The sequence below is a fragment of the Vanellus vanellus genome (assembly GCF_965231255.1).
Source record: "Vanellus vanellus genome assembly, chromosome: 3".
NCBI classification, from domain to species: Eukaryota; Metazoa; Chordata; class Aves; order Charadriiformes; family Charadriidae; genus Vanellus; species Vanellus vanellus.
This window is the reverse complement of record NC_138907.1, coordinates 64868054-64887305: the sequence shown is the minus strand read 5'-3', so window position 1 is coordinate 64887305 and position 19252 is coordinate 64868054. Positions and strand designations below refer to the sequence as shown.

Sequence of the window (19252 nt, the reverse complement as noted above, 5' to 3'; positions counted from 1 at the left end):
CATCAATTCTCTTCAAAAAACTTACCGCAAATACCAAGACATTCCACCTGAAGCTAGCTGCTTTTGTATATTGGGTAAATTGTTCTAATTGTGATTTTAAAATAACCTGCTAATACATTACATTGAAGAATAACATAAATTGGTCATGTTTATACAAGAAATGAGATTATGTAATCTTAAAGTCTAAACTAATAAAAGAATTATCAAGTTATTCTTCTCAAATGCCAGCAAAACTACAGGTAAGATGGATCTTTTACATAGCCGTATGTCCTCAGTGCCAAATGTGTTAAGTATGATTAATTTACACGCCCAAGAGGAAAAAGAAAATATTCATGCTAACATTGAGGACAATGCTATTCAGAAAAAAAGCTGCATTTTCTCACTTTGAGTTGTAATAATAATGACTTCTATCTTAAAACACCTGAAAGTTATTAAATCAAATCATGCCATTGACTAAGGGCAATATAAGCATCATATTTTCACTTCTAATTTGTGAAAGGAAGAATAGATTGAGGGCAGTGAATATTGTTGCCTATGCTCTGTTGTACCCTTCCCCCAAAACTCTGTATCTACACAGAGAAATGACAGATTATATATAAACTGTCCCTCACAAGTGGTGAGTATCTGGACAGCTCTTGTATTTTAGGGGAGTTTGTCAGCAAACTGATAGACCAACAGTTCAGGTAATTGTATTTATTAGTCTCCTTGTAAAGGGAAGCTCACCGATCAAGATACACAACTCATGATCTCCTAGGGAAAAATCCTTAAGAGTGCTTTTAAATAACCACATTATACTTTCCCTTAAAGCCTTATTTACTCAAAATATTTGAAAAATTTATTCTTGTTTCAAATTTTATCCATTGAAAAACCGGATATACTATAGATACTTCATAATCTTTCTATTGGAATAAAAACAACACCCAGCTCTCATTCCAGAGACCTCCCCAGCAACTCCCAAGGAAGAAATCCTGCCCAAAACTTCATCAGGAATGGTAGGAGATTAAGTTTTCCAGACTTGTTCAGTGACAAGAAGGCACACAATTTTACAAGATTGTTCCGGCAGACCACTAGAATGCTAATTTTCCTGAGTCTCTTCATCCTCTCCTATATCATCACTACCACATCTCTACAAGTTGTATTGCCACTGAGCAATTCAGTCAGGGACCTCACATAAACAAGGTCATTCATAGGTAAGCAGGGCATGGATTCTAGGTAGGCATGGATAACACTAGAGAACATCAAGTTGCTTCCAAGTTGTTGATAAAGTTGTTTCAGTCAAAAGAAAGAGGATGACAAAGCTAAGTTTCCATTAGTTCTGAAAGGGAGAAAGATGTCCTCTGCAATGGGCGCTAACCTTTACATTACTACACATCTTTGTCTCAGTTTTGCAACTTCTTGATATTGAAAACTTTCAGATGTGACTAGATGCCTCCCACAGACTTCAAGGCATACCAGAGCTCAATGCCTAACCTAATTTACCTCTGGAACTGCATAAAACAAAGAATCTGTTCTCATAACATGTGTAGGTGGTACACAGTTGAAAAAAAATCACATGGCTGTGACTTATTTCTTTCTCCTGAAGGAAGCACATCAGCTATACAAACTATATTACCACACAATTCATATCAGACTTTGACCCAAAAATCAGAGATAGCACCCAACAGCCTGAAGGATCACACAGCTCACTGAAACTTGCACTTGTCTTCATATCCTCTTTTGCAGGCACTGCATGGCTTTCCTTCACTGTTGCTCTCTGCTGCTCTAGCGTATCGAGACCAGCACAGGAGACAAAAGACAATAGGGAGCTTTGACAGAAGAGGGTAAGATTGCTAAGGAGAGGGCCAAACTGGCTATTCTGTATGGATTTCATAGCAGTTGTCAAGTTTAAGTAGAGAATGCCGCAAATGTGCATTTTAAAAGTGGAAAGAAAGGGAAAGTCAAACTTACAGACTGAGAGAGGAACGGGAGAATGTGATAAAGTTCAATAACTACCAAACTGAGAAAAAAAATATCTAGAAGACATCATTTTAGAAGTATAAAATAGCCAAGTCACTTAAGCTCCAGTTTTAATCAAAAGAAAACTTTTAATTTTACAAGAGAAGCATGGGATTTGCACAGTAATTTCTTACAACTGTGCAAATAAGACTCGGCAGTAAGAGGGAATCCAGGGACCAGTCTCCCTGTGTAAGCGGGCAGGGAGATAGAAGACACAAAGGATATATACAAGGGACACAATTCACAGGTGCTGCGTTAAAGGGGCAAAGTAGTTTTGGCAGAAAATAAACCCCCTTGCGTTCTAACACTCCTCACCGAGGTGGGAGGCTAGGTGCGGCTAGGTTTAAGTTCTGAGTGATGCTCAATTCCCCGCTATCAGCCCAGGCGCATTTAATATATTAAACCATTACGGTTCTGGATACACTAATAGCAGGCTGCACCTTCAGCCCAGTCGTGCTCACGAACTAACACGGCCACACTTAGGTCGCGTTCAATGAGAAAACCCAAATGACTAGTTGCCTACACAGTACAGTTTATTTAAACAACAGATACACAAGTTCTTTTGGATTGCCGGTGATAGTGACTGTCTGCAAAGTACATGCGAATACTAAAGATGCTAGCAATATCGCTCGGTTACAAAAGCGCTAAGTTATAAAATCACTCTATATAGAGATTTCTAAGTTTCCCAGGGAAGCACTTGGTACAGCCAAGTGCTCGAATCTTACCCACAAGCGTCCTTATGAGGGGGGAAGAGAGACTTAGCCCGTCGACTGGTCTCAGAAGTCCACAATGGTGTCTTCCCTCCCATCCCCCTTTTCTTGGGCTATTTTTATACTATTTTTTATCTTCAAGGTGGAGTTTGAGTGACTCTAGTCATAAATACTTTCATTATGATTGGTGTAAAATTTTCTCACCTTGCATTTAAAGGTATAGCTTACGAAAATTCAGGGCACGGACTCAAGGAGGAGTGGTAGCACCTTGGAGGCGGGTAGCTTTTGGGATGGAGGTGTGTTTTGGTATTATAATGACACTATAATGAGCAAAGTTCACTAACAGACAGCATTTCAGCAAAAAATGACAGATTGTTGGCTCAGGGTAACAAGTGGGCAGTTTATCAGTTCTGTAAGACCTTCGAAGGCTCTATTCGGTCCTCAAGTTCCCAGTTTATCACAGAGTTTTAGCTGCGGTGTCTTCACTCTGCTCCATCCTTCACACTGTTTTTCTTCCGTGCTGCCGCCTCTTTCCCATGTTTTCCAGATTATCACAGGGTTTGGCCTTGGATTCTCCACCCCACTCCACTCCCCGTGTTGCTTTGCAAGCAATATTGTACAGGGAATCGCAGATGTAGCAGATTCTTCACATACCAGCTGTGGCTGTATTTTACCCTAGGAGCCTTCTGATTTTTATGTGTGACCAATGCTGTATTATTGATCATTTTTAGTAATCATTCCACAACAGTCTAATTGATAGGACTTTGGTTTTAGACAAAAGATTAATGATCCTGATGTATTAAGTGAAGGCAGCTATTGTAAGCAGTGGATCGTAGTAAATTTGTAAATAAGAGATTCCATCAAGTACTCTGGCAGGAAAAATGTAAGCACCATTTTAATTCATTTTAGATAATACAATTTATTTAAGAAGTTGTCTAATACGGGCAGTTCTTAAGATACACAAGAGTTAGTCTGCAACACAAACTGCCACTACCACACACATGTATGATATAAAGAAAAATTTATTTTATAAACTGTTGTGCACAAAACAGACTTCATGTGGAGAAACCAAGGAAGGAGTTAAGTTTCTTTACATATGGAATTTAGACTATGTGCTAGCAAATCCCTCCACAAGGTCTTTTTTTATCTCAGAACACAACTCCCCCATAATACAGGCATTAACAGACAACCTGCAGTTTACTTACAGCACGACAAATTTTCACAAACATAAAAGTTTATCTAGTGACCCAAAATAAGTCAGAATACTGTTTGCACATGGAATATGGAGTTGCATCAGCAAACTGCAAAGAAAACTGAGGCAACTATACCATTCTAATGAAACAGTATTAGCTACCATTAACTATATACATTCAGTTATATATAACACACGAACAAAAAGTTTACACTTCCTCATTATTTACACTGCACTGCAAACAGAGTGCACACCTCAGCTGCCACACCAATAATTATTTTTCTTCCACACACGCTTATTTCCTGCATTTCCCAGGCTTCAAACACACTGCTCCATAGCAATAAAAATCTTTTTTTGGTTGTGTGCATCACATTCACAAGTTTGGCTGCTGGGAAACTAAGAAGGAAGAGGCAGTTTTACCAACCCTACAACCCAAACTTCAACAGCATAGGAGAGACATGTTCTAGAAAACATTACGGCACCTTACAGCAGTTTCAAAGTGGACCCGCCACTTATACACACTATGAAGCTTCCTCAGAAGTCTCCATCAGTTAAATATGAGCTCTCACTTTCCACGTTGCTACCTGTTTAACTTCATCAGTTCTTATAAGGCTAGATTTCACATTTGGCTTCGGACTGCAACGTCCAACCTAGGGAGCAGGGATGAAATTAAACAAAATTATACTCAAGACAACTGAATGAGAAGATGTTTACAATTAAGACAGTTTGGAAGAGTTGTTGCGCTTCTCTTAACACAGGAAGAATAAAATAGTAAGCCTGTGTAATTGCTTTTAGTACATTTATTCTTCAACACACTCGCGGCTAAACAATTAAGAGGCTTGATTACAAGCTCATGAGATTATTCTGCTTTAACCAGAAAAAGTTCATCTTTCAGTATCTACTCCTGAACATGGTGGCCTTAAGCGATCTCTCTTCCAAGACTTTATAACTCAGCTGATAGATCCCAGAACAAAAGCTGTTCCAGGATCTAACTTTGATCTTTGTATCTAGAAACAGGTGTGTCAGCTATGCAATACAATTAACTGCAGCATCCAGAATACAAGTCTGGCTGTTCTTAACAAGTTTCTAATTTTTCCTTTGGGGAAAAAATAAAGTCAACAGGCAAATATATTAAGATAGCACCAGAGCTGTCGACTCGCTACAGTCTGTAAAATACATGCTACATTTCACTTGCAAAATACTTGTGGCAGCTGAAATTAAATTTAAAAAAAAAAAAAAAAGTCATTATAGCTTGAAATAGAAACACACACCTTAATTTTCCTTAAATTTTCACCCAAGCAGCTAGCCATGCATATAAGCAGCAGCCTTCAAAGAATGTCTGGATTTCCATGGTATGTTTTGCATTCTTTTCCATTAGGCTAACAAATGCCACTGTCCAAATCTTTATCTCACTCTTAAGATATAAACATAGAATTGCTAAACAGAGACACACAGTTTAAATTACTGCCACCTATTCCTATCCATCTCATCTAAGCAGTTCTGAGGTTTGAGGAAATCTCTTAAATAACCAACAGTACTGTTGGCCTGCATAAGCTGAAGTAGCTTGCACAGGCTGCTCTACAGAAACCAGCGCTCAGAATCACCTTAGCCCGATAGTTCTGTCTAGTGGACGTTTTTGTTCAAAGCAAAACCTTTATTTTTCACGGGCTTCCCAAAAGCGTCCAGAATCACATCTCATTCTGGATAAAGATGCAAACTGTGTGGAAATGATGCTACCTCAAAGAAAAATATTCAGCCAATGCTTTCATTCTAATTTCTGAACACAAAGCACATGTTAGTCAGACCTCTCTGTACCTTCCTAGCGTCTTCATTGGTAAAATTAGTTAGTCATTAAGTAGTTAGCATTACTAACACAGGTTCTATGCGTGGATACTTGCCAGTTACCATCAAGCAAATGTCCATAGTTCAATAAACTACAAATTTTTAACATCAGTCTTCTATGTTTTTACTCTTGGCACATCTAGAAGTGTAGTCACTAGTCTAAATCCACCCAAAATAATTAGTCTTTGATATTCTCTACCTTGATTAATACTTGAAAAAAGCAATGACCTAGGCTGATGGCTTAAAAACATTCCAGAAAAACTGTAGACTCGTAAAAACCCTGCAACCATCCATGAAAACAGTAGTCACTTCAAGAATATAAAGACACATTCTTATATAAAAACATACCAGTGGGATCTCAGGACTAGAAAATGGGGAGCTATCAAAAGACCAGTTTTCTTTGTCCAGGGAATCATCTTCATCATAATTTTTGTGTGCAAATTTCTGCTTTAGTGCATGAGTTAGAACAGCAACTGGATCCCAATCTGAGCTTTGCCTCTTTTTGGGTCTAGAAAGAGGAGTACCTCCAGGTGACCTATGAAAAAAAGAAAATTATTGGCTCCTGCCCTTAATCCTTTGCAGAGTGATCCAAAATCCAGACACAACTTCTTTATACGCCATATCCTGTAAATCCTTGATTACGCAAATAATGCTGCCAATGTTATTTTACAGCAATTCACCAAATAGGACTAATACAAATACACCCAACAAGTCAGCCAGATTCTTAGATTGAAAATACAACTTGATAACGTTCCATAAAGGAAAACAGCAGTAAATCAACACAAACTACTAAAGTAATGCAAATAAATAATGAAGGGAAAAAACCTCAAACCCAAAATGTGCAATTTTCATAGGAGGTCTCATTTGTAAGTTATATTAATGTATGTTAGTGGGAATCTCCCACTAATATATTTCACAACCATTGTGAACATGATTTGATTTAAACTTTTATTCATTTTAAGTTTGGAACAGTATGCCTTTCTATAGTCTCACACAAATGAGCAAAATTCCTCAGAGCAATTATATTTAAAGAAAACCATCGCTTTAAGTCAAATATGCAGCCAGGTAACCATAAAACCCCATCTATAAACCACACTAAGTCAAGTTTCATTATCAAAAAAGTTATCATCAGATTTCCCTCCAAGTGAGCACCTGAGCATCCAAATATGAAAATTTTATAGGTAAAAATTAAAAAGTAGTTTGTATTTTCATTTCAAAAAATTGTTATCAAATTCAAAATCAAAAGATAGCAATGAGACGTAAGATCAAAACAGCACCTGCACCCCAAAACCTAACATACATGTTATTATTGACTAACCCAAGAAAATAAATCATAAGCAAGGCTTCCTAGCCATTGAGATATTTGAAAGAAATACATCTAGAGATAGTCACACTTTTGCTAGTAAAGTGCTGTCTCCGGGCCAAGGAATTGTACCTATTAACGCACAGACAGCACTGAGGTCAAAGTCTGGAATCAGTAGACATCATTTAACATGAACGTGAAAGGACTGAGTTCACCCTTCCTATAAAATCAAGCTGTTAGAGCACTTGCCCAACGTATAAGCTGGTGGAAACTGGGATCTTCATGCTCTCAGCTTCTCAGAACAGAGATCTTCCCTGTACCGTGTGCACATTAAACTACTTTCAGGCAGCAGTCTGACAGATTATAGCAATTTTGATCATCATTACTCCTTCCAACAATATAAATTCATTATTCAGTTAAGTTGGACCTTCAGAATACAAGTAGATTCCTAAATCCAGAAAGTATTTTGGATGCACACCTGCCACTTCCTACTAATTATGTCCCTGCTCATCGTGATGGTTCTGGAAACTGTTGACCTGAACGTTTCACTTTCTTCATTCACTGTACATGGAATTATATGGAAGAAAACACGCAGGTTTAACTTAGTGCACTTTATATTTCCTTTATTTGCTGTGAAAATGTCATCAAAAGGGTAAAGATATGCTTTAGAACTGCATACAGATAATTTACCCAATACTTGTACTATTTATTTTCAGGGATAAAGCTCACAGTTAAAAAACTGCTGGAACAAGAATGCAGTAAGTTTTGGTAAGTGACATTCTTTCAAGAGCTCCAAATATTCATTACAGACTGAGCTGTTCTTATATACTTTTTCAATGCAAGAAGTTCAGCAAAGACATCTGACAACCTCTGTTACACCTAGCATAGCAGAGCAACACTGTCCCAGAGATATTGCAGCCTTTATTAATGCATTTTTGTAACATGTCAAGTATGCTTACTGTCAAAACAGTAGGCCATTAAAAATATTTATAATCCAACTGCACTAAATACAAATTTACAAAACTTGTAATGTGCTCTAGGCAATCCTGCTTTAGCAGGGGAGTTGGACTAGATGATCTCTAGAGGTCCCTTCCAACTCTATGATTCTGTGATTTTCAATACAAGATACAGCACGTATTTTCTTTAACACTTCAAAACTAGGACCAGAATGCTTTGGGCATGTTAACGGTAGTTTTCTAATGTCTCCCCACGGATTTGTCCTTTCACCATGAATCCAAAAAACTTTATTTGTTCAGCTCAATTCCTTGTGACTGTGTAGGCATCTTTGTAAGTGATCTCCAGATAGCAACACAGCCACCTCCCCACCCCAACCTGAGATTTGTATACTGAAGCAGGAGACTAGTTTTAAATGCTGTGATATTCAGTATGTTTTAAATGCATCTAAAAGCTATGTCATAAGTCATCTTACATTCCCAGCTGTGATCTTAGAAGTTGCAGCGGTAGCTGCTCATTAAATGATGTTTCACATTGGTGTTCTCTGGTGCTATTTAAGTGCTGTGATCCTTACATAGCCTTCGATTACTCAGACACACATTCAATTCAACCTACCTCTCAATAGCTCGCAACTGAACTTTGTTTAGGTCTTTCAAAACATCCATCATACTAGGTATGTTCTTTGTCTTCTGATGATCAGCACTATCAGCTGTAGTTGAACCACTGTTTCGTGCAGCACGACGTTGTTTTATAAGTCCAATTGCCGAATTACTAGCATCAACACCAGATGGTACACCAGAAGGAAGTGGAGGAGGCGAGGGAATTACCAAGTGATTGTGAGAAACGGACAATGGAGTAGAAGTCATGGCTGGCACTGGGTAAAATCCATCTGGAGTGCTGAATGTTTTAAAGGCTTCTGGATGCAGTTATAAAAGAAAAACAGTGATTTTATTTTTAGTCAGTATACCTTCACAATCAACAATATTAAGCAACATTTAGGATGACTCAGCTTTAAGTCAAGATAAGACAGCCCTCTTAAAGCACTTTCTTACACACCTCACACATACCACACAAGAATTTTATTTAAAATAAAGAATGTTTTTCATTTCAAAGCCACAGATTCAGAACACATGAAATAATGGATCTCATGTCTTGTGCTGCCCTAATTTTCTCCATTTGTCTTCAATCTAAGCACTAGACAGATCAGCAATGCAGCCTGCTACTACATACAGTTCCCTCTCAATAGTCTGAATGCTAGAATATCCCACATGAGGCAAAAGATAACCACAAAACATGCAAAAATAGACTACAATACTGAATGCAATGCAGAAGAGACAAAAGAAGAGCCAACAGAACACTTAAATGAAGCACAGAGGTGTCCAAACTGTTTATGACCACTTGGCAAAATGCACACAAATGTAACTCCCTCACACCAGTTTAAATGTTTCAACAATAGCAGTGCAAGACAATCAAGACCTCAATTTTTTATTTTTCGGGGGGTGGGGGAGTATAATATTTGGTCTCCAGTATGAATACTCTAATACTTTAATAATCTAATACTTTAATACTTGTTTTTGTTAAAGCCCAAAGCTGACTTCCTTAGAATATGTTAATCCATTACTTTGATAACTTGCACATAACTTTGATAACAGTACAAAACCCAAAAGGGATAATTAATAGTCTGTAACATTTTTAAGCAGTAATTGGTAGCCTATGGATAGTGTCGTTACTAAGCTCCTTCACAAACACAGACATGAGTACAAAGATTAGTTAGGATCAACTGCATTCAAAATTGGCAAACAGGCCATAAAAAAAAAAAAAAGCGGGGTAAGCAGTGCCAAATACTGAAAAGAGAAACAAAATACTAGATTCTGTAAATTTTGCTGGTGTAACTTCAGTTAGAGAAATTAGAGATGTTCCCTATCAGTATCAGACACAGCAAGCTGTGAAAAGGAACTCTAAAGCCAAAAAAGGAAAACTGGTTTGCTTCACACCAGAAGGGCTTACGTGATGGAATGCTTCTCAATGCTTGCGCTGAAACAATCGCAGCAATCTGAGTGCGAAGAAAGGTTAACTCATCTTCAAGTGCAGAAATTTTCTGGAGTGCTGCTTGATCAGCAAGACTATCTTTCTGTGTACTGTTTTTTGGAACATTTTGTATTGAAACTACAGATGGACGTAGGTCATGATAAGTTGTACTTTTTTCTTTTCTCTGTAATTCAGTCCTAGAAAGCAACAAAAGACACCATTTCAAATGGCTCAGCCACCAATGGATATCTCAAAACTTGCTCACTCTCTGTTTGATCAAGTTATCATCATTCACAACCTATTTAAGAGAACTTTACACTTTTAACTACTCATAACCTTAAAATATTTTTAAGTCTCCCTGTGCTCAAGTATGATGCAGGTCCTTGAAGAGTCATCACAAAAAACAGTCTGATAATTCAGTCGGGGATAGATTATACATCATAAGGTCATAATATAGGATTAAGCTGTTATTATTCAATAGCTATTAGACTGATACCATAAAGGTGTATCTCCCTCCTCCCTATCTGAAACAGTATATATGAAAGGCAGGGAGAGTCAAATAATAACGATCTCTTTATTAGGCTTCACACATTTTAGTCACTTATCAAACTTTGCAAGATTAACACTGCAAGCAGCAATGAAGTTGCAATCTTTGAGAAAATATATTGGAGAATAATCATGAATTTCATTACACACTTGCAGGATAAGAACCTTATCTTCTGTAAGCTACATATGAACACAGACTGCATTAGAAAATTGTGCTACAAGCCTTAGGTTTTCATTTTAAAAATTGTTTCAAGTCTGTGCCCACAGAAAAACTTTAAAGTATAGAATGAGTGTAAACTCAAACTACGAGAATTTCATTATGAAACAAAGAAATTAAATTTACTTTATTTATTCAAGATGCACTAAGTTTTGACTGAAACAAAACCAGACCTTTTCCCTTATATTAATCATCCTTTTGCTTCAAATCAGACCCACAGCATTGCCTCCTGATTCGCCAAAAGCCCTTGCTCTTCACACTGGCTCAGAAAGATATCAGTACATCCCACAGAGACAAGAGAGGAGGAGGAAAAAAGAACGGAAAGAACAAAAGAATGAACTTTCATGGATCTGTGAATCAGATCGGCTAAAGAACAGCATAAGCAAGACAAAACAGGCCACAGTTCTTTTTAGCAATATTCTTACTCTTCCAGTATTTTACAGCTGCTGAAAAAAAGCCTTCTGTAATTCAACTGTAACATCTCAGGAATCATAAGATGAAACGCAACTTTATCAAAACTTCTCTAACAAGAAGTGTGTCATTTCATTCTTTTTTTTTGTAGCTTTATTATCAGCAACACAAAGATCACAGAAGACTACGTGCCAACATGAAGTAGAATTACATTGTCTGATACAAACGTAGTACAAGATACTACGAAGTGTCCAAATTTTAATCGTGGTTCTGGCTGACTCATCCTCTGCTTTTGAACATATCCTTTAGAGGAATAGTGAGCCAACTTTCTATTTCTTCTCTAGTAGGGGAGGAGAAAAAAAAAAAAGAAAAAAGATTTGTATACTATTTGTGCCTGCAAATTCCTGGATAATTTGTCGTGTTACAGTACTTGTTATATTTTATAATTCTAAAAATATTTTCCTTTAGGACTCTGTAAAAGCTAGAAATGATTATAAAATTGTATTCGAGGTAATTTTTTTTTAAAAAAAGATTATGTCCTTCTTTCCATCAAAGCATCCCTCAAGGTTTACACATATAGCACTGTAGTAATCAAAGTCAGGAGACATTTAAGTATTTTTTCTTATTTTCCCCTTTACATTTACCAAAATGCTTGTAAACTACAATGATAAATACAAGAATAATCTTAGTGTATGTTGCAATATGCAAGTGTCCCTTAAATTCCCTCTCTCACAAATTACTTTGTGAGTGAAAACAAATTAAAATACTAGTAATGCATCTGATACATTACTAAGAAGAGAAAAAAGAGGACTCAATTTCAGCAATCTTTCAGATAAGAATACTATAGACAGCAAGAATTTTCACTTAAGCAGGAACTGCCCTCCCCCCCAACAAATTTCCAGGGTTGGTTTAGCTGGAACCCTGAAGAGGCTATGAAAAAAGAAAAACACACACACCACCCACCAAACAAAGAAGGGAAGACATAAGTTACTTTTATTACTCCTTTTTATGCATATATTCTACTTTTACTTACCTAAGTCTAGTAAACGCTTGTCCCTCATCATTTGCCACCCACAGGACATCAGCAAGTGATGGAGCTACAGAAGTTGGAGCTGTATTTTGTTCATAACAACCCAACAGACTTGGGTCTTGAACAATCTAAGAAGAAACAAGCAGGAAAAAAAAAATAGTATGAAAAGAAACCAAATTCAGCATAGACTAAAAGTTCTGCCTCAGCAAAAGGAATTTTTGAACAGTGCTGAAGCAAGTTGAAAACAGTAAGCACAAGGGATGCAACACAAGAGTTACACAAACTAAAAAGAACAGGAAATCTATCACTAAATTAAGACACTAGGAAACTTAAATAGCTGAAGCATATGTATAACAATAAATCACTTACTTGAAAATAAGGTCTTGGGTAGGGCTCTAAAGAAAGAATTGTCCCAAGTCTACGGACAACACTTCGAGTAGATCCATATTCCTTTTTTTGGCAAGCAGATATGACCTAAAAATCAGAATAGCTTTTAATCTGAGAAGCAAAATCAAAGCCCTCGGTTCTTACAATCAAAGTTATTAAATAATTTAATGTTACATGTAATTAAGTATAACACAGTTAGGTTAACCTAACTTTACAATGCTCTTCTCAAGCTAAAAGTTCAAAGAGGCCTACACTGGTTTTAACAGACTGCCTCCAAAACACCACCATGATACAGCCTGTACTCAGTATATTTTGGAGTGGCACAAGGGCCAACAAAGAATGTTACTAGCTACCTAACGTAGCTGCTACATTCTAAGCTACTGACAAAAGAAAAAAACCCACGGTTGAGTAACCATGTACACCTACCTAAGTCTCGAGGAAAAAAATTAGTAAAGAAATTAAGTAAGTTTAACGTACCTTGACGTGATACTTCCTTATGACTGCACATAACTGCTGGAAATGCCTTCTTGATGAGATTGCTGAAGGAAGGCACATTCTGATCGTATGACTGATACTACTGCCGAATATGCGAGTTTCCAAGAATATAGCCTGTCAAAAAAAAAAAACGAGAACTCCTCACAGTAAACCCAGAAAATAACCAGGACAGATCAGCCAAACTAGTACTCCTAGAAATACTTTAGTAGTTTCATACAACTAAACCAAGAATTTCCTCAAAAATATAAGCTGCAGCAGTGCCTCGCTGTTGACACCCGCTATAAACTCGCGCTGTAACATCAGACCCTCACGCTGCCGCTGTTAACCTTCCCACTTTCCCATACAATACCTTCCCCGGGTCTCTGAGAGCAGAGGATTAACTCTTACTTGAGAACTGTTACCTAGCTAGCCTATCCTTTAAAACAGCAAAACGCTGACCGCTAAAGTCACTGGGGTATTTTTCCCCTCCGCCCTGAGAAAAAAGAACCGCTGGAACGGCTGCATCAGAACAGCGACCCTCCGCGAAACCCCACGTGCGGGCAACACGTCTAATAATCACACCAGTGAAGCGTTCCCACGTCGACAACCCCAACTGTAGGGAGGGAGCAACGCCCGCCCTGCCGCAAGCACGCGGCGGCTCCACCTCAGGGGCTGCAGGCAAGACGCCCCCGCCACGGCAGGTCTCCAGGTGCCGCCCGGCAGGAGACAGCAGCCCCCCCCCCACACACACACACACAACACACACACATACGCACACACACACGCCGCTCCCCCTCGGGGGCCTCACCTGGTCGGGCGGCCAGCCGAAGTACTCCAGCACCCGCCTGAGGAGATCCAGCACCAGCGCCATGGCCGCCGCGCGCGCTGCAAGGTGGAAAGGAGGTCACCGCCCTCTCCCCCGTGCCCCGCAGGCAGGGACCCGGCGCCGAGCGACGGCCGGCCTCCGTGGCACTCCCACCTCACCGGGAGCCGCCACCAGGCGAAGAAGAGCCCGCACGCTGCCACTTATCTCCCGCCGGTCCCCTGAGCCCCCGCCTCAGGCTCCGGCCGGCGGGCGCAGAAGCCGCCCCGCAGCCTAGGCCGCCGGGGCTGGCAGCACCAATCAGGAGTAGGGGCAGGGCAGAAAGGAAATCACGCCAATAGGAAGCCGCCAGTGCTCAGCGCTCAGCCAATAAGAGGGCGAGGGCGGCCGGCGCTCGCGGGGCACGTCGGGAACGGGGGGCAGGTTTGAATGCCGCCGCGCCGCAAATGGGCGCACTGCTGCGATCGGCCTTCAGCGGCGCCACGGCGGGAAGGAGGCGGGGTGGGGGAGGGAGGAGAAGGCGCTCGCCGCCAGGGCCAGGGCTCCTGGGCCGATGATTGCCCTGGGTGAGAGCCAGCACTTCGTCCGTGGGGGAGCCGGACTGCTGAGCGGTTGGCAGTGAGAGGTGCCGGGGTTTTCCGGGCGGGGGGGGGGGGGGGGGTGGCACACGGCGCTGAGGCAATTCCATAGGGCGGAGCGACGTGAGTCGTTCTGCTCGTGGTAAGATGAAACTGCAATAGCAGAACGCGGTACACATCAACAGAACAAAGTCGCTCGGGCGACAGGACGCGACTAGGCTCGGGATAGGTCCATGCTAAGGAGCTAAACTGAAATGAGATGTTTTCAGTCCTTCTAACGAGTTGATTCAGAGGATTAAGCAGCAAGATAGCAGCAGAGTTTCAATACACAAAGTCTCCTCAAAACACGGAGTACCTGACACCCTCCTGAGCAAACTGAGATCACTTCAGAATCAGACAAGTGGCTTTGGATACTGTACTTGTTCTTAATAGAGGCTATCTGTTTTCTATCTTGCTTGTCGAGATTTCTGCTGTTTTGCTTAAGACACTCTGAAACCTTCAAGAAAGCCGGTAGTGTAACGAAGTAACACAGTGCTGCTACTCAGAAAAAGGGGGACGTTTTTCCTTCTGCTATGCAGTTTGCGTTATCAGCTCTTAACTATGAATTCTTTCAACAAATACCCAATTCTACTGTTCCCAGAAACACTCGTTTCATCAAAGCTTTCAAGAAATTAGGATAAATTGGATTATTAGACATTTTCTTTATTTGCATTTACAGATACGTCTCAGCAACAGAGACATCCTCTAACTGCAACACTTACTTGCAATGCAACTGTTACTGCCTTTTCTTGTGGTTACTATTATCCATAACTCGTGGTGTGGATTGATTCTCCAAGACCAAGCACAAGGGAGGAGCAGTACCGGTGAAACCAGCTGTCATAACAGCATAAAGCTGTTTTAGGGGCCTAGGAGGGTTTAAGCTTGAGGAGAGGAAGGGTAAGACTTTTTAACAGATGTTTTGAAAAACTGTACTACAGTACTTGCCATTACAAAAGTTACTTCTCACCCACTCCTCCAACATCCTCTTACTAAGGAGGGGGAAATGTCAGCAGGATGGGACAGGAACAACCACACATGGTCCTACCACACAGCTAGCAAAAGGCGGAGTCTCAAAAGCAACAGCAAAAAAATGAGATGATTCAGTTTGACTGCACCACCACCAGTAAACAAGCTGCTTTGGAACTGGAGGTGACAGTTGGGAACTCATACAGAAATGCTCCAAGTTGGCAAGTACAACTCTGAACAGCTGCAGATGGGACCTGCAGGATCTCCTTAACAAAAGGATTTTGTAAAATGCCAGCTTTAAGAAATGAGAAGTGACAAGGGGCTTAATGCTGCAGCTTTTACCTCTTTTTTTGAAGTAAATCAAAGCAAGGTAACAGCTCTTCTCTTGAAGCACCAGCACAGCAAAAACTAATACAGGAAAGCTTTACTCATAGGTAGCTACCCACTGTTATGGTAATGCTCCTGATTGTTTCTGAGAGAAAAGAAACTGAATGAGTACACAGAGTCTAGACTAACAGTAAAGCTATTGGATTTTCTTTTTTTTTTTTTTTTCCTACTGAAATGAATGTCTGTTTTTCTCCGAACTGCAGGGATAACTTCAAACCATACCACGCAGAGATGAAGCAGATTCAGAAAGCACTGCATTGCTGGAGAGCAACAAGTCAGAATGAATTACTAAACTCAAAATGTATTTAAACATTTTATACCAGTAGAATGCCTGCATTTTTTTTCCTACAGATCCATCAATAATCGTCTTTACCTGCTAAAGTGAGAAATGCAAAACACACTGAACTTCCATTCACAACAGGCATACAACTACTTCAGTAGCACCTAACGATAACCTCAAAACATGTTTTTCTTTATCATGACAGTGAAAATTCACTATTCAAGTTGAAGGACTAGTAAGTACTGAAGCATTAGTTTTGGATTTAAAAACCCCCAACACTTAACTCCCATTCAGTTTCTGTTTCTTGCAGATGTCCAATAGACTGCAACTTGCATCTTTGGCTAGATTATCTTAATTCAAGCAGGTTTTTTAAATAAATTAATTTATGGCTGTCACCACATCTTCTGTAGTCAACAAGTGACATTTTAAATAAACTACACTGAAATTAAGGATAATGAAAAAAAAAGATTTTTATGATCTAACCTACAGATCAAACATCATTATCAAAGCAATCTCTACCCAATTTTCTTGGACATTCAAATGAAGCAGAACACTTACATCTGCCTCATCATGCAGGAACTATCTTGGCCTTATGACACACAGACCACAACAATCCACTCTGAACTTTACCTAGGTGATATAGATTATTTGTTCTAAGGTTATGATAGTTCAAGTATATCTTGGTCCAAATTTGGTAGTTTCAGACTGATGTTAAATTTAACTTCATCAGGACAGACTTTGGCACCACTGCCAAGTTTATTGTTTTGTTCCTTCCTTTGCTTTGTCTGATTTAATATGCACCTTGGGAGCAATAACCCCATGCATCAGTACAGGTTGGGGGCTGACCTCCTGGAGAGATGCTCTGTAGAAAGGGACCTGGGAGTCCTTGTGGACAACAGGATGACCATAAGACAGCAATGTGCCCTGCTGGCCAAGAAGGCCAATGGCATCCTGGGGTGCATCAAAAAGAGTGTGGCCAGCAGATCAAGGGAAGCTATCCTCCCCCTCTACTCTGCCCTGGTAAGGCCACATCTGGAGTACTGGGGCCAGTTCTGGGCCCCCCAGTTCAAGAAGGACAGGGAACTGCTGGAGAGGGTACAGCAAAGGGCTACAAAGATGATTAGGGGACTGGAGCATCTTTCTTATGAGGAAAGGCTGAAGGGCCTGGGTCTTTTTAGTGTAGAGAAAAGAAGACTGATGGGGGATCTTATCAATGCTTATAATACTTAAAGGGAGGGTGCCAGGAGGATGAGACTAGTCTTATCTCAGTGGTGCCCAGTGATATGGCAAGACATAACGGGCACAAACTTGAACACAGGAAGTTCCATCTAACTTCTTTACTTTGAGGGTGGTAGAGCACTGGCACAGGCTGCCCAGAAAGGTTGTGGAGTCTCCCACTCTGGAAACATTCAAAACCCACCTGTACGCCATCCTGTGCAACCTGCAGTAGGTGACCCTGCTCTGTCAGGGGGGTTAGACTAGATGATCTCCAGAGGTCTCTACCAACCCATATCATTCTGTGATTCTGTGAAAGCCTGTGTGAGCTTTGCTGAAAGTCCAAGAAATAATCAGGTTTACATTTCAAACAGCTATTAAAAGATGCACTATACAGGTAAAAGCAGATCTTGCAATAACGGTACAGTTTGCCTAAAACTTCCTCAAACACATGGCAGCAATGACCCTTTAGTAACTATCACTAGAGGGCAAGTATTAATCTTATTACCCTTTCTACACAGATGCTGGAAAACAAGTGCAATCTGAAACTCAATTTCCTCAAATACGTTTAGGATTAGTGACAGTACTACATTTTCCTGCCTTCTAGTGTTTAATTTGGATAGGGCAGATTACTACTCCCTAAGAGTAAAGCCAGTAATAGGGCATACATTATGTATGTATTTAACACAAACACCTCTACCAAAGCTTTTTCTCTCCCCCCCCCCCTTTTTTTTTTTTTTTAAGAAATTATATTCTAAGGGGCAAACTATTAACTCCGTATAACATTAAGATTTACTACATCTATAGCAGTCTGAGAAAGAAAACCTAAGTAGTCTTGACGTATCAGAATTGTTCTCGTAATTCAAGTATGTTACTGTTACCCTTAACATTCTGTAGGTTAACAGTGTACCTACCACTAACCTAAGTTTGTGGGTTTATTGGATTTGTTTAACAAACCAACCAACCCAAACAACTGTAGACTACCTTCTGCACTTTGGTTACAAAAATATTAGAAGCACAACTATTTAGAAATCAGTGTCAAAGAACGTAAGACATTTCTTGCACGTTCTGCTAACTTAACTTTTACCATTGAGTTGTAACTTTACATTTACACATCTTATAAAGTGGAATACTAAAGAACTGCACTTCCAGAGCACTATAATAGAATTCATGCTTTATAGATATGTTTAGTACTTCTGAAGTAACTTTACTGATTCAGGTTTTAACATAACTCACTTTACTTATTGAGGGATTTTTGTGGTGTGGTTTTGTTTTGCCTCTTCCCCACTCCCCTGCCACTCCAATTTCACTTAAATGTGTAATTGCAAAAGAAAAATGTAAGTGTGATAGAAAATTTAAAGTCTTACTCTTGCCAGATTACATACCTGGTGAGGCAAGTACACATAAAGCAATTAAAGAGGCAGTCTAACAAACTGGAACAAAAACTGATCAAAAAGAAGCTAGGTTGATACTGCCATCAGTTTCTTAACTAAAGTGTTCTGTTGATGATTAAGCTATCAACAGAAAGCTGAAACTATAATTGCTAATGGCCCTGAAAATGCCATTTGTACTTCATACTTTAGGGACAGCACATTTTTCTTGCAGTAAGTTTAAATCCTAGGTTTATAAAACCTTAAAAATTATACTAAATAACCCTTGACAAGAGAAGCATCTTTTAGTGACAAAGCAAATCACTAGGTATCCAGAACATGACTGATCTGTGCTAGACACAAGCTACAGGAATTAAGCTAGTTGTAGGTAGTTCTGCAACTAACTACAGAGATGGGGGAGGGAACTCCAGTTTTCAGATCTGTTTAAAAGTTTCTAACACCAGTGATTTGGAAATAGGTTTCTAAAACTCACATTCCAGAAGGG

The 19252-nt window shown here is 39.7% G+C and overlaps 1 protein-coding gene across 1 annotated transcript; it reads right to left on the bottom strand.

The window, feature by feature from the left end:
• Positions 1–3709: 3709 nt before the first annotated feature.
• On the bottom strand, positions 3710–14045 carry MTFR2 (mitochondrial fission regulator 2). Its single transcript, XM_082481809.1, has 8 exons — positions 13898–14045; positions 13093–13224; positions 12598–12702; positions 12232–12356; positions 10004–10221; positions 8612–8912; positions 6088–6274; positions 3710–4547 (listed from the first exon to the last, which is right to left on the bottom strand). Exons 1-8 carry the CDS (start codon positions 13958–13960, stop codon positions 4449–4451), a joined length of 1230 nt encoding a protein of 409 aa, XP_082337935.1. The 5' UTR covers positions 13961–14045; the 3' UTR covers positions 3710–4448.
• Between the last annotated feature and the right edge of the window lie 5207 nt (positions 14046–19252).

Coding starts and splice junctions, on each gene's coding strand:
- MTFR2 (XM_082481809.1), bottom strand. CDS start 13,960: ATGGCGCTGGTGCTGGATCTCCTCAGGCGGGTGCTGGAGTACTTCGGC. Junction 13,225..13,897: donor TCGGCTGGCCGCCCGACCAG/GTGAGGCCCCCG, acceptor TTTTTTTGACAG/GCTATATTCTTGGAAACTCG. Junction 4,548..6,087: donor CTAGTCCTGAGATCCCACTG/GTATGTTTTTAT, acceptor CCTGCTCCCTAG/GTTGGACGTTGCAGTCCGAA.